Raw genomic sequence first — 14,478 nt, 5'->3', positions numbered from 1 at the left:
GAAATCGGGCGATACAGTTTCGTGTTGAAGCTATATATCTATCATCCCCATCCAAAATTCAATTATACCACCGGATAGCTAAAGAATCAAAGAATTGATTACGATAGGTAAGGACTGCGACACGTCACGCGAGTTATGTATCCATCGTCACATAAATTAGAACAAATTATCAGCAACGTGACTTCTTACCTTGATCAGGTATCAAGTGTAGACGCTGAATCAGCGTAATAAGCATTTAAAAAGAGAAGTAACTCGACCCTGCAGTATATTGTGACCATTACTTTGTGTAGAAGTTAATTAGAATTAAGAAGTTCAGTTCTAATAAAGTACTCATATACTACTGTAGTGTGCTGTACTACAAGCTATCGCAATAATATTACCGTGCACTGTAAGTTATCAAATCATAAACATTCATTCCAACCCGCGTCATCATCAAAACAATAAATTATGTAATCGAGTAAACAAAACTTTACAAGATATCATTCCAAGGTACTTGAACTCAATACGACCTAGAAATAAATATTCTAAAAAACGCCAGTGTGAATAAATCACATGCAGTGCATTTCTTGCATGCATTTCTAGCTCGAACAAAATGTGTGCATATGGATATGAGTAATGCATATGCACACGGAATGAAATGTGAGATTTGAGAGCACGCGCCTCATGAGAATTAATGGTAAGTGCAGTGTTCGAAGTAATTTGGTGTTGAATTACTTTCGAACCAATTAGGTCAAATATTGTTGTTGGTAGATTTAGAGTTATTTTAGGTTTAAGAAATTGTATAAAAGAAAATGAAAAGAAGAAATAAATGTTCTTATTGATTCTGACTTTATGCGGTTTATATCTGCATGCCGTATCCTCGCGGCATAAGTAAAAGATCATAAGTTCCAAAAGTAGCAACCACGGCAAGTGTTCAGGGATGAACATATTGCCATCTTATCTGCGGTCCCACCGCTTCGCTAGCTCCTTGCCATCATCTAAGGATAACTCAGACGGCTCCATTAATACCCTGCCAGCTTTAATATTACATGGCGACCCTGCCATCCAACCTTTAATATTACATGACGATCCTACAACTGTCGAACCTTGGAACTGCGTTCTTTCAACTATCGGTCCTTCGACTCATGTTCCTGCAACGGTGAACTGCGATCCGGAACTCACCCCAACCGACACCAAAACGGACGAACTGAGGATTTTTAGCCCAGAGGACATCGCAAGGATCGATGAACTGTTCCATAGGCTCGAGGAATGCATATTCCAGGCAGCAACCGCGGAAAAACCACCAGTGTACATACCCACGAAAATTGGCACTCACGACCCTAGAGGACCAAAGCCAAGGGATATTGGAAAATCTATAGCCAAGTACAACCAAACAAAGGAAGACGTATTGGCAGTCAATACTTCCATAACGAAGAAGAGAAAACCCAGAGGCGGTAGAAAGACTCGTCTCAAAAGAGAACGAGTAGAACTTCATCGACTACTGTGAATCTCAGTCGATGAACAAAAAAACTGCTGAAGCAGAAATTGCACGAACTTCGGTAAAATGGGAAACCAGTGCTCAATTCAAGAGCAAACAATTCTGCAAGAGTATAAGTAGACAATAACTACAACAGCTATATTTTTAGTAATAATCATAACTTTGTATATGTATAATAAGTACAATAAGCATTATGTAGTAAAGAAATTAAACAGGTCTATTCAAATCTAATTCTACTTTAGCATTCAAATCTTTTGGTTCCACTTATTTTCCCATCTTCTCGTCAAAAAGGGTTATAAGATTAACACTTTCACTGTATGGATCTTTTGGAGGAATTAGTAAGTGAAAATAGCAAAGTCCTAAGTAATTTAAAAAAAAGTTCAAGAGCTCTATACTTTTGAGACATTGCTCACTAAATTGAATGAACTGAAATTAAGAAAACAAAAATTCAACCGAATTTTGAAAGGTATAACTGTAGAGGATTCGAAGTTACTAGACTTAAAACTCAAATTTAAAGATGAAACTGCAATTCTCGAAGGACACATTTGGCTACAGCTAGGTAAACAAGGATATTCAGTGGAAGATATCCAACAAGACGGTATAACCGAAGAGTTAGAAACCAGTTTGCCAAAATTACAAGAAAATTTCATCATGGCTGATTTCAATTTAGAAACAGCAATAAAGATAATTCCAATCTTTGATGGAAAGTATAATGTAGTGATATCATTCCAAACGATAAATTTAATTCATTAGTAATACGAAACGATAGACAACTTACCCGACCTCACACAAATTTCCAATTAAAAATATGTAAACAATAACAATCAGTCATTAACCGACCCATATTTCCTCATAAGAGTTCACTTTGTATCCACCGCCATGAAATAAGATCCACTTGAGTCACAACATACCATGCATACATGAAATAAGACCCACTTGAGTCACAACATGCTATGCATACATCACCCATATACATAGCTACATGACTATGCATAAGAAATACATACAGTCATATGACCAGCACGACCCGTATGTTTATAGATTGGTAAATTGAAAGAAAGAGAAAGTTATGACGTCACAATCATATATTGTTATGTACAGACCCAATTGGTCAAGAAAATTGCAAGTAAGTAATTAAAGGAATTTGATTGGTTAGTGCATAGAAAATAAGGAATTAACATATGTTAGAATGTAAGTAAGAATCGTATAAAAGAACTAGAGCCCCAAGACTCGACACACTTGGTTATTTGCTTTCCATAAGGATAGATAATTGCTATACAGCGATATCTTTCCTGAGCAATTCCTGTGGCATTTAGACCAACGGCAGACTGCTGCTGATTGTAGCTTCCGCAGATTGTTGCGGAGTTAGGAATCCAAAAAGAAGGTTTTAATCTTTAATAAAAGTTATATTTCTAAAGTAACTTATGTAGCTCTTCTTATTTCACTAATTATAAATTCACGATGTCGACTGCTCTTACCTACAATAAGGAACTAGAACCATTCCTTACAATTGTCGAACTACTATATATGACACTAGCAACAACAGGGACAACTACACTGATAAACTTCGTCACTGATGTGAAACTCAGTACCACTGTTAGATTATCGTTATGTAACGCCTCCATAACTGATTTCAACTCTTTAAAGTCCGAATTGTTAGGGAAATATAAAAATAACCGAACAATCCCGCAAATACATTCAGTACTAAACAGCACTTACCAAAATAAATCAGGTGTCACGGTATACAAAGACAAAATTTTGTCTCTAGTTGATGAGTTGAATCAACTTCAGATTCAAGAATTGGGTAACGAAGCAACTTTGAGCGAAAAAAAGGTCATCACGCGCATGAACGAGACATACGCGTTAACTATCTTTAAAAAGGGATTAAATGACCAGCTCAAAAACACTATATTTTCAGCAAGACCCACAACCTCTTCTGATGCTGTATCTTTACCGCAAGAATTGGAGAATATAGAGCTACAGGCCACATCCAACATGTTGCACATTTAAGGCAACTGGAGAGGTAAAAGAAAAAATCAAAAAACAAACGATAATTATAAAAATGGTTATAATAAAAATAATAAACAACAAAATAACCGAAGCAACAATAACTACAGCTACAATAACAATAACCGCAATAATAATAATAATGGGAATAATAACCATAGAAACAGTAACAATAATAGAAGCCATAGGAACAGAAACAACTATAATGATAGACGAAACGTACACATTACCACGAATCAGGGAAAAGTAATAGGTTCCGGAGAGGATACACAGAACCTCCCGGAAATAAATATGTAAATAAAATTTTCAATATTAGTGGTAACTGTTCTAATTTCATTAAAATATACAGTTACGATGCAAAGAGGCATCTATCGTTCTTAATAGACACAGGTGCAGACGTGTCTATCTGTAAAAATAATGTTAGTAGGAACTTAGAAGATAGTGAGAATAGAATTAAACTCACTGGTATAACACAAGAAGTCACTACATCGTTAGGAACTTCTTGTTTAGATCTATTAATTGGGAATCAACGAATCAGGGAATCATTCCACATCGTGGACAGTAACTTCCCTGTTTAAGCGAATTCCCACAAGCAATCGATCGCGTAAGTCCGCATCAACAGCGTCAGCAATCATCGGCAGTGATTGCTGCAAGGTCAGCGTACGTTGCTGACTTATCAAGTATCACAATAAACAACAGCAACCTTGCCCATGTGCTAATGCACAACATGCACATGTGCTAATGTGCAAAATGCAAGCGATTCCGTGTTCCGGCTTGCTACTGAGCGATGTCGTCACCAGCACCATAGCATATGGGAATATTCTGACGACATCGCCCAACGGTTGACTGTTGTGTATACAGTTTTTGTTTTGATTGGACCTTTCAAACAAACTTAAGTTCCGGCTTGCTGCTAATGGACTTTACGTATTTAAACTGCAGCAAGGCGGAAACGGACTGGAGTGGAGTTGTGTTGGAATTCTTTTGGAGTCGTGTTCGGAGTTCTTTTGGAGTCGTGTTCGGAGTCTTTTTTATCGGGTACGGAGTTCTTTTTGGATATTAAGTTTGGAGTAATCGAGAGTAAACGAGCGGTCGAGTAGCTAGGAGAGTTAGAAAGTTAGTGGTAGATAAGCAAAATTAGTATATTATTAAAAGTTCAATAAAGTATTAGTTAAACCAGAGAAGAGTGTTTGTGCCTTTATTGGAACTGGTGGAACTTCCAAAACAATTGGTAAGACCCTAACTTTGTCCTTTCCACAGCTTTACTTGACAGCGAGGGATAAAGGGCCAGGACTCCATCGCCCCCAAGGGATAAGCGCGACAAGTTAAATACTTGGCTGGACTTGGGTGCGATCTGCGCTCTATTAGGAGACTTTCCAAACAACTGGTCCGTCGAGCCGGATTGGATACCAAATTAGGATCCTTCAAGTAAGTATCTATAAATTAAAATTTATAAAATAGTGAATTTTAATAAAAATTTTTGTGCAAATTGTTGTTAATGAGTGCGTAGTTTACAAACGTGTTAGTGTTCCGCCGCGACAATACTGAACGGTTCATATAGTACATCGGTAAAGTTATCGGTGCTTTGTTTGTGCTGGAACAACATAGGAACGTTCAGACCAAAGGAAAGGTCCTTGTAGTGTTGCGTCTCCTACGTTTTCAGTGCACCATTTTGTTGTTACGTGGGCGCGTTCAGACCAAAGGATAGATCCTTACAGTGTTGCGCTTCCCACGTATTCAGTGCCCTGTTCAGAGTATTGCCATTGCGGAGTGGAAATCACTAATTATTGTTGTTGCGGCGCCTATATTAAGGGCGCAAAATTATTGTTGTTACGGCGCCTAAATTAAGGGCGCAAAGTTATTGTTGTTGCGGCGCTCAAATTTAGCGCGCAAAATTATTGTTGTTGCGGCGCTCAAATTTAGGGCGCAAAATTATTGTTGTTGCGGCGCTCAAATTTAGGGCGCAAAATTATTGTTGTTGCGGCGCTCAAATTTAGGGCGCAAAATTATTGTTGTTGCGGTGCCTAAATTAAGGGCGCAAAATTATTGTTGTTGCCGCGCTCAAATTTAGGGCGCAAAATTATTGTTGTTGCGGTGCCTAAATTAAGGGCGCAAAATTATTGTTGTTGCGGCGCTCAAATTTAGGGCGCAGAATTATTGTTGTTGCGGCGCTCAAATTAAGAGCGCAAAATTATTGTTGTTGCGGCGCCTAAATTAAGGGCGCAAAGTTATTGTTGTTGCGGCGCCTAAATTAAGGGCGCAAAATTTTTATTGTTGAAGCGCTCAAACTTAGGGCGCAAAATTATTATCGTTGAGGCGCTCAAATTTAGGGCGCAAAATTATTGTTGTAACGGCGCTCAAATCAAGAGCGCAAAATTATTGTCGTTGCGGCGCCCAAATTAAAGACGCAAAGTTATACTATCGCCGCGGAGCTCGGTATTATCGCGATCTTCAAATTTAGCCAGAATGGAGATTTAGGCAATTATTGATGCCCAGCAGGAAAGGGTCGCAAAACTTGAAAGTGTGCGGGAGTCCCTAGTCAAACTCCGGCAAGAAAAAAGGACACGAGAGCGTTTTGCTGCGGCATGGGAAGAAGTGCAACAGCTTTATTGGGATTTCCTCGCTGGCCACAGCCAACTTCTTCGCCAAAACGATTCTAAGGACATTGTTTATTTCCGAGAAAATAAACTATCCGTTATGATCGGTATTTACAATGCGACTAAGGAGCTGATTGGGCGTGTTCATCGCGATCTCATTCCCGAAAGCTCTCCCGTCGATGTAGAAATCACAGGTGGAAGGGTAACATCAAGTCCGCGCCCCGGACCTTCAGTCGAGCTTAATGAAGCTCAAGGGGAGTCGGAGGACGCGACAAAACAGCCGGAAAACTTGTTCTCTAGAGAATGGTTTCCCAGGGTTCGCGATGACTTGAACATACCTTTTGGTGACATACCGTTGCCGTCAAGAGGCTTCGGGCTAAGAAGCTCCGAGACCGAAGGCATTCCTTATTGGAATCGCGGCCATAGACCTCGTCCTTGTCCACCAGTCCCTGATATTCCTTCGTTTGATGGGGACCTTCGTCACTTTGAGTCTTTCCGTAGTATTTTTCAATCAGTCTATGAAGGATCTGATATTGGGCGACCTGAAAGGCTAATGATGCTGCAGAGCAAATCAAAAGTTGATGCGAGGAGAGTCGTAGAACACTTAGGAGTGCATGGGGAAAACTACGATAAGGCCTGGGAACTTCTGGAACGACGCTACAGTAATCCTCGGGCGCTGGTTGAAAAATGAGATCCAGGCCCTCATAGATCTTCCCCAGATAGTATTACAAGACCCCAGTACCATTGGAAGGGCACTTGATACAATGCGCTCAGTGGTTCAAAACCTGAGGAAAGCTGGGTTCAATTGTGATCAAAGTGTACCTTTCATACCTTTTATCCTTACCCGTAAAATGGATGTCTCCACCCGACGGGAATTTGACTCATTGCTTAAGCAGCCAAAACTTCCCGTAACAATTGATGATATTGATCTATTCCTGGAAAATAGATACATAGTTATGTCTCCTAATTGGGAGGGGTTGGGCGGACTCGCGAAGGTTCAAGCAGAAGAACATTCCGTTGCTAAGAAGGCAGAGACCCTAGGTGGTCGAAAAAAACCACATAGGGAAATTTCCCTTGCCGCAAAAGCACAAGGGGGAAAAATAAAGCGTTTTCCATACTACATTTGTATGGAAGATCATCTGGTATTAAAATGTCTACGGTTAATAAACAGCAAGGACAAAGGGGATCTGCTCCGGCATTATGGTATATGTGTCTTCTGTGCCTCCCATAAGTACAAAAAAGGTACGGAATGTCAAAGGCGTAAGTTTTTGAAATGCGAGCTTTGTCATGGGCAGCATGCACCAGTATTGCATCCCGGCAAAGATCGATCGAGCGGGTCATACATGCAAGGGAGTATTTCTCATCACGCAGAAAACTCTACAAAACTTGCCCATTCCGAAACTATATTGCCCACAGCTGTAATAAAGATAAAGGCAAAGGATGGAAGTGTAATTTCAGTTCGGTGCTTGGCCGACCAGGGTAGCCAGAGCAGTTATATCACTGAGGAGTTAGTTCAAAGGCTGCGACTAATTAAGAAGAGAACCAATGTGGAAGTATCCGGAGTGGGAGGAGTATCCGCAGGAAGAGTGTCTTCAATTGTCGGGTTGACTCTTAGTTTAGAGGATGGTTCAAACGTGGAAACGAAGGCGCTGGTAGTCAAGCGAGTTACCAAAGGGGGTCTTCCTCGTCCACCTAGGGGAATAAATTCATTGTTCACAGGCAAGAGGCTGGCAGATCCGGTTACAGATCACGCTTCGCATGTTCCGGTTCTTGTAGGTTCCAATGCCCTTCCTTAATTATTTTTGGAAGGAGTGGAAGTTGTGGAAGGATTTTTAGCGCAAAATACTCGATTTGGATGGGTAGTATCTGGTAGTATCTGGTTGCAGCATTGCCTGCTTCTAAAGTTACGGCCTCATATGTTTCCTTGGAGGAACTTGAGCAAAACGTAAGGCCTTTTTGGGACATGCCCATTGACAAAAATGAGAGGGTTGAATTGGATGAAGAGCGATGTAAACATCTATTCCAATCACAGCACTATCGAACTGAAGACGGTCGGTATGTTGTACCAACCCCGTGGCGTCAGGAGGATATGATATGTTGAAATGATAGTTCCAATCAATATAAATGTGGATGAAGACAGTATAGTGTTGAACACAGAAATACAAAAAGGTGTTTTTATTGCAAATACAATCATACCTGTAAAAGGTGTCCAACACATAAAATTTCTCAACACCACTGACGAAGATATTGTTATCAAACACTTTAATGTTAAAACCGAACCATTAGAAAACTATAACATCTTCAGAGGAGAGAAGCAAACATACAATGAAACTAGATACAAAAAAATTTTGGAACTAATAAGTAAAGACAGTTTAGATCAACCCGCAATGATTAGCTTGCTAGGGATAATTAGAGAATATCAAGATGTATTCCACTTGGAAGGAGCGAAACTTTCCACAAATAATTTTTATAAACAAAGACTAAGGACTATAGACAACAACCCAGTCTACATAAAAAATTATAGACTAATCAAACAAAAACATTACACCGCAAATTAAACGAAGTGACAATTGATGACAAATTTCCTTTACCGAATATCGACCCGATCCGATCCATACTCGATAAACTTGGTCGTGCCCAATATTTTTCGACAATTGATTTGGCGAAAGGGTACCACCAAATCCTGATAAAAGAGGACAGAAAAAAACAGCATTTGTCACGTTTCAGAGGCTCATGAGTGATATTCTTAGAGATTTCATCAATAGATCTTGAGTGGTTTGCCTTGATGATGTACTAATATTTAGCACTTCTCTTAAAGAGCATATCAAGGCTATTTCGGATATATTTAAAGTTATAGAGAAAAATGGTCTAAAAATCCAAATAGACAAGTGCAGGTTTATGGAAAAAGAAACCCCTTTTTTAGGTCACATAATTACAGCAGATGGTTTAAAACCAAATCCGGACAAAATTAAAATAATCGAAAAAAATAAAACCTCCGAAAACAGAAAAAGAAATAAAAAGTTTCCTGGGATTAACCGGTTTTTACCGAAAATTCATCAAGGACTATGCTAAAGTCGCCCAACCAATGACGAAATATCTTCGGAAAAACACAAAAGTCAACTATAATGATCCAAATTATATCGATGCTGTGGAAAAACTTAAGTCTTATAACGTGGCCACCAATCCTGAGATTCCCGAATTTTAACAAGGAATTTCAGTTGACTACAGATGCTTCAAACTATCCAATAGGTTCCGTTTTGTCACAAAATGGATACCCTATTTGCTTTATATCTCGGACTTTAAACTCCCACGAACGTAACTATTCAGCTACCGACAAGGAGTTTTTAGCCATCGTATGGTCTATCAATTATCTGAGACCGTATTTGTATGATAACAAGTTTAAGGTCCTGACTGACCATCAGCCAATTAAATACCTTCAGGCTAAATACCGAGGTAGAGATTTGTCATCGAGACATCAGAGGTGGTTGTTAAAATTAGGCGAATATGACTTCGAAATTGAATATCTAAAAGGACGTTATAACAAAGTAGCTGATTATTTGAGCAGGATAAAATCCGATGAGGAACACAAAGAATGTTTCGAAGAAATTGAGGATAGAACTAACTCCTTCTCTGACTTAAGAGTACTTGTAAACGAAGAGTTGAGGATAGAGTTAACTCCTTCTCTGACTTAAGAGTACTTGAAAACGAAGAGGGCGACGACGTAACGATGGCCGAGGAGAAACTCCTCGACCACATTCCCATAAAAGAGGTGTTTGGGCGATTTCCCACAAGCCATCGACCGCCTAAGTCCGCATCAACATCGTCAGCAATCATCAGCAGTGATTGCTGAAAGGTCAGCGTACGTCGCAGAATGTTCAAATTTCACAACAAACATTAACAACCTTGTCCATGTGCTAATGTGCAACTTGCAAGCGATTCCGTGTTCCGGCCTGCTACTGAGCTATGTCGTCACCGGCACCATAGCACATGAGTATATTCTGACGACATTGCCTATCGGCTGACTGTTGTGTTTACTGTTTTAGTTTGATTGAACTTACAAACAAAACTTCTTGACCTGAGCAATAATGTAAATTCCGGGTTGTTGCGAATGGACTTGGCGACCGAGGGTATTTAAGCTGCAGCGAGGCGGAAATGGAGCGGAGTAATGGAATATTCGAAAATGGAGTAGCGGTCGTGTCTAGTAAGGAGTAGCGATCGTGTCTAGTAAGAAGTAATCCCGCGCGGTCGAGTATCTAGGAGAGTTAATAAATTGTTGTAATATAAGGAAAAATAGTGTAGTATTACCAAATTAATAAAGTGTTAGTTAAAGAGAAGAAGAGTGTTTGTTCCTTTATTGCATCTGCGGAACTTCCAATCAATTGATAAGACCTTAACTTCGTCACTTTTAGCCTTTCCACAGCTTTACTCGACAACGAGGGATAAAGGGCCAGGAGACCGTCGCTTCCAAGAAGTAAGTGAGCCGAGTTTAATACTGGGCTGGACTTGGAGCGACCTGCGCCCTATTATAGGACTCCCAAACAGGAGATAGTAAATAAATACAAAACGCAGTTGATCCTCACCAATAATAAAACAAAAGAATTAGACATAATACATAAAAAACGTATTATATACATAGCGGAGTACGATCTAAACAATTTGGGCGAGATCCTTAGAAAATATATAGAGAAAGGTAGAACTGGTATCTTTTCTGAACTGCCAGATACGAATTACAAGATACTTCCAAAAAAAATAAGGGAAATGTATTCCAATGACAAACGAATTGAATTTTTTAGATGTTCGTTCAGAGCACTTGACATTGAAACGGAAGTTGAGGCAGTAAAGCAGGTATCCTTGTATCATGTCAGAGAAAGTATGTACTCAGGCATACAAGAGACATTCAATGCCATTCGATATAAAATCTATTTCCCAAAACTGCTGGAACTAATACAAATTGTTATTAGCCAATGTGATGTTTGCCAACAAATAAAATATATTCGGAAAAATGAGATATAATTTATGCCGATATATACACAATAATGAAATACAATTTTTTGACTATTATAGACAAATTCTCTAAATTTGGACGTGCCTATTATTTGCCCGATAAAAATCATATAACTATAATAGAATGTCTAGAGGAACACTTTGCAAAAATTGGAAAACCGTGAAAATTAGTCGGTGGAAATGAATTTGATGGAATCCGGCATCGCTCAGAGGACGTTGCTTTACATTTAACAGAGGCCATACAGGCATCGCAGACGTAGAAAGCCTCCACAAAACAATAGTGGACAAGTTTAGGACATTAATTTTTAACAAAACAAAAATTTCAGTAAAACAAATGTTGCAAAAAGCTATGAATAATTACAATAAAAGATTCCATTCGACTATCAAGTGTACCCTATTGGAAGTACATCATAAAGTAGATTTCGATAAAATAAGGAAAAACTTGAAGGAAACAAAAGGAAAGTACTTGAAAAAGGTCAACGAAAACCGCGAAAGCTATGTAGAAACGGTTTATCAAGAACTACTAGGCAGTTCGACACAAACATCTCCCAAGATATAGAAAGGCCAAATTAAATAACGTTGACCCAACAAATATAAGAAAGAAACCCAAGTTTGCAGATTCTCATGACGAAAATGAAAAATTCCCTACAGAAGGCAAGGAATGGTTAAATGATAACATCATCAACTTTTATATGAGTCTTTTAATGGAACACAGTGGCCGAAATAATTTGGTAGGGATGCACAAAGTTTACGCAATGAATACTTTCTTTCTTCCGCGACTTCTGCATTCAGGTTACAGTGCGGTTCGCAGATGGACCAGGAACGCAGATATATTTTCATATGATATCATTTTGGTTCCAGTCCATGTTAACCAGGTCCACTGGTGTATAGCCATAATTGACCTAAAACAGAAAAAAATCAGATATTTTGATTCCATGGGCCAGCCAAATTCTCATTTGTTAGAAGTACTTGAAGCTTATTTACGGAATGAATCATTAGAAAAAGGAACCACTAAACCCAGAGATATTCACGAGGGAAAATGTTGTGAATATTCCCCAACAAATGAACCGAAGTGATTGTGGGGTGTTTAGTTGTATGTTTGCAAAGTATATCAGTAGTAATCGTGAAATAACGTTTTCTCAGGAAGATATGTAACGTTTTCGGCAACAAATGATTTTAGAAATTATTCAAGCAAAACTATTTTTATAATTTTCTGATGTTAGTGACTTCATACTTCTACTGGCAACGCCAGGCGACAGATGACAGATGACAGATGACAGACGACAGACGACAGACGACAGACGACAGACGATAGACGACAGACGACAGACGACAGACGACAGACGACAGACGACAGACGACAGACGACAGACGACAGATGACAGACGACAGACGAGAGACGAGAGACGAGAGACGAGAGACGAGAGACGAGAGACGAGAGACGAGAGACGAGAGACGAGAGACGAGAGACGAGAGACGAGAGACGAGAGACGAGAGACGAGAGACGAGAGACGAGAGACGAGAGACGAGAGACGAGAGACGAGAGACGAGAGACGAGAGACGAGAGACGAGAGACGAGAGACGAGAGACGAGAGACGAGAGACGAGAGACGAGAGACGAGAGACGAGAGACGAGAGACGAGAGACGAGAGACGAGAGACGAGAGACGAGAGACGAGAGACGAGAGACGAGAGACGAGAGACGAGAGACGACAGACGATAGACGATAGACGACAGACGGCAGACGATAGATGACAGACGACAGGCGACAGACGACAGATGACAGCCGACCGACGGCAGACGACAGATGACAGACGGCGGACGACAGATGACAGCCAACAGACGGCAGACGACAGACGACAGACGGCAGATGACAGCCGACAGATGACAGACGGCAGACGATAGATGACAGACGACAGACGATAGATGACAGCCGACCGACGGCAGACGACAGATGACAGACGATAGATGACAGCCGACAGACGGCAGACGACAGGCGAGAGACGACAGACGATAGACGACAAACGAGAGACGACAGACGGCAGATGACAGCCGACAGATGACAGACGGCAGACGATAGATGACAGACGACAGGCGACAGACGATAGACGACAGATGACAGCCGACCGACGGCAGACGACAGACGATAGACGACAGACGAGAGACGAGAGACGAGAGACGACAGACGAGAGACGACAGACGGCAGATGACAGCCAACAGATGACAGACGGCAGACGATAGATGACAGACGACAGGCGACAGACGATAGACGACAGATGACAGCCGACCGACGGCAGACGACAGACGATAGACGACAGACGAGAGACGACAGACGAGAGACGACAGACGGCAGATGACAGCCAACAGATGACAGACGGCAGACGATAGATGACAGACGACAGGCGACAGACGACAGATGACAGCCGACCGACGGCAGACGACAGATGACAGACGGCGGACGACAGATGACAGCCGACAGACGGCAGACGACAGGCGAGAGACTACAGACGAGAGACGACAAACGACAGACGATAGACGACAGACGAACTATAGGGTACCTAACCTTACACGACATCAACGAACAAGCCGGCTATGTTGAAATCAAGTTGGCTCACGCATACGTAGTTACCAAAACAGACATAATAGTACATATAACTTACACTCAAGACATCCTGAACGTTATTAATCAGTTCTCAACCAACATAGATTCTTTAAATTACCCCTATAAAAACTTACTGTTGAACTTAAACATCTGACATACAAAGTTAAGACAATAATGCCTAGACAATTTCCTCCTACAAACCGACAGAAACGACACAGAAATGGATGTTTGGTACTATGGACGACAATCATAGACAGAATATTGATAACCATTTGAAAATCATAGAGGAAAATAACCATAATGCTATTAAAAATTTCAATCAGCAAGTTATTATTAATACAAATTTTAACACAACTATTAAACAACTAAAAAAGATTATAGAAAACGGCAGGAAAATTATTCAAAACAGACTAAATTCTATTTCGAGTAATAATTTGTTCTATGACCAACTTTTTAAAATTCAAATCTTAAAAAATAAAATCGATACAATTCAGGACAATATAGTCTCAGTAAAGGATGGAATTTTGCATCTGACTCTTCTTTCTGACGAAGAAATTCAAAAGTATGACATCGATCTACAGAAAATGCATATTATCAAATTAGGGTTAGCAACTGCTAACGGAAATTTATTAATGTTTGACATGAAAGTTCCAAAGGAATTTCATAAAATACAGCTCAATATGACTTTGCCTATTTAAAATAAAAACCAAAAAGAAATCGATGTTACCAAAGATATTGTACTCAATTTAAACAAGTGACATATTTATATAAACCATTAAAAACCCTAAATGAATTG

The 14,478-nt window shown here is 40.0% G+C and overlaps 1 protein-coding gene across 1 annotated transcript; it reads left to right on the top strand.

The window, feature by feature from the left end:
• The first annotated feature begins 2,938 nt into the window (after positions 1–2,938).
• On the top strand, positions 2,939–11,641 carry LOC119646866 (putative uncharacterized protein DDB_G0291812). Its single transcript, XM_038047495.1, has 4 exons — positions 2,939–3,474; positions 3,580–3,777; positions 3,834–4,045; positions 11,409–11,641. Exons 1-4 carry the CDS (start codon positions 2,939–2,941, stop codon positions 11,639–11,641), a joined length of 1,179 nt encoding a protein of 392 aa, XP_037903423.1.
• The last annotated feature ends 2,837 nt before the right edge of the window (positions 11,642–14,478 follow it).

The sequence above is a fragment of the Hermetia illucens genome, chromosome 1, assembly GCF_905115235.1.
Source record: "Hermetia illucens chromosome 1, iHerIll2.2.curated.20191125, whole genome shotgun sequence".
In the NCBI taxonomy this organism is placed as follows: Eukaryota; Metazoa; Arthropoda; class Insecta; order Diptera; family Stratiomyidae; genus Hermetia; species Hermetia illucens.
The sequence above is the reverse complement of the archived record's forward strand: the minus strand, read 5'-3'. Positions and strand labels throughout refer to the sequence as shown.

What these genes read in the sequence shown, in the direction of transcription:
- LOC119646866 (XM_038047495.1), top strand. Translation starts at nt 2,939, where the DNA reads ATGTCGACTGCTCTTACCTACAATAAGGAACTAGAACCATTCCTTACA. An exon ending in CTACAGGCCACATCCAACAT is followed by an intron (nt 3,475 to 3,579) that starts GTTGCACATTTA and finishes AAATAACCGAAG; the next exon opens with CAACAATAACTACAGCTACA. An exon ending in AACCTCCCGGAAATAAATAT is followed by an intron (nt 3,778 to 3,833) that starts GTAAATAAAATT and finishes TAAAATATACAG; the next exon opens with TTACGATGCAAAGAGGCATC.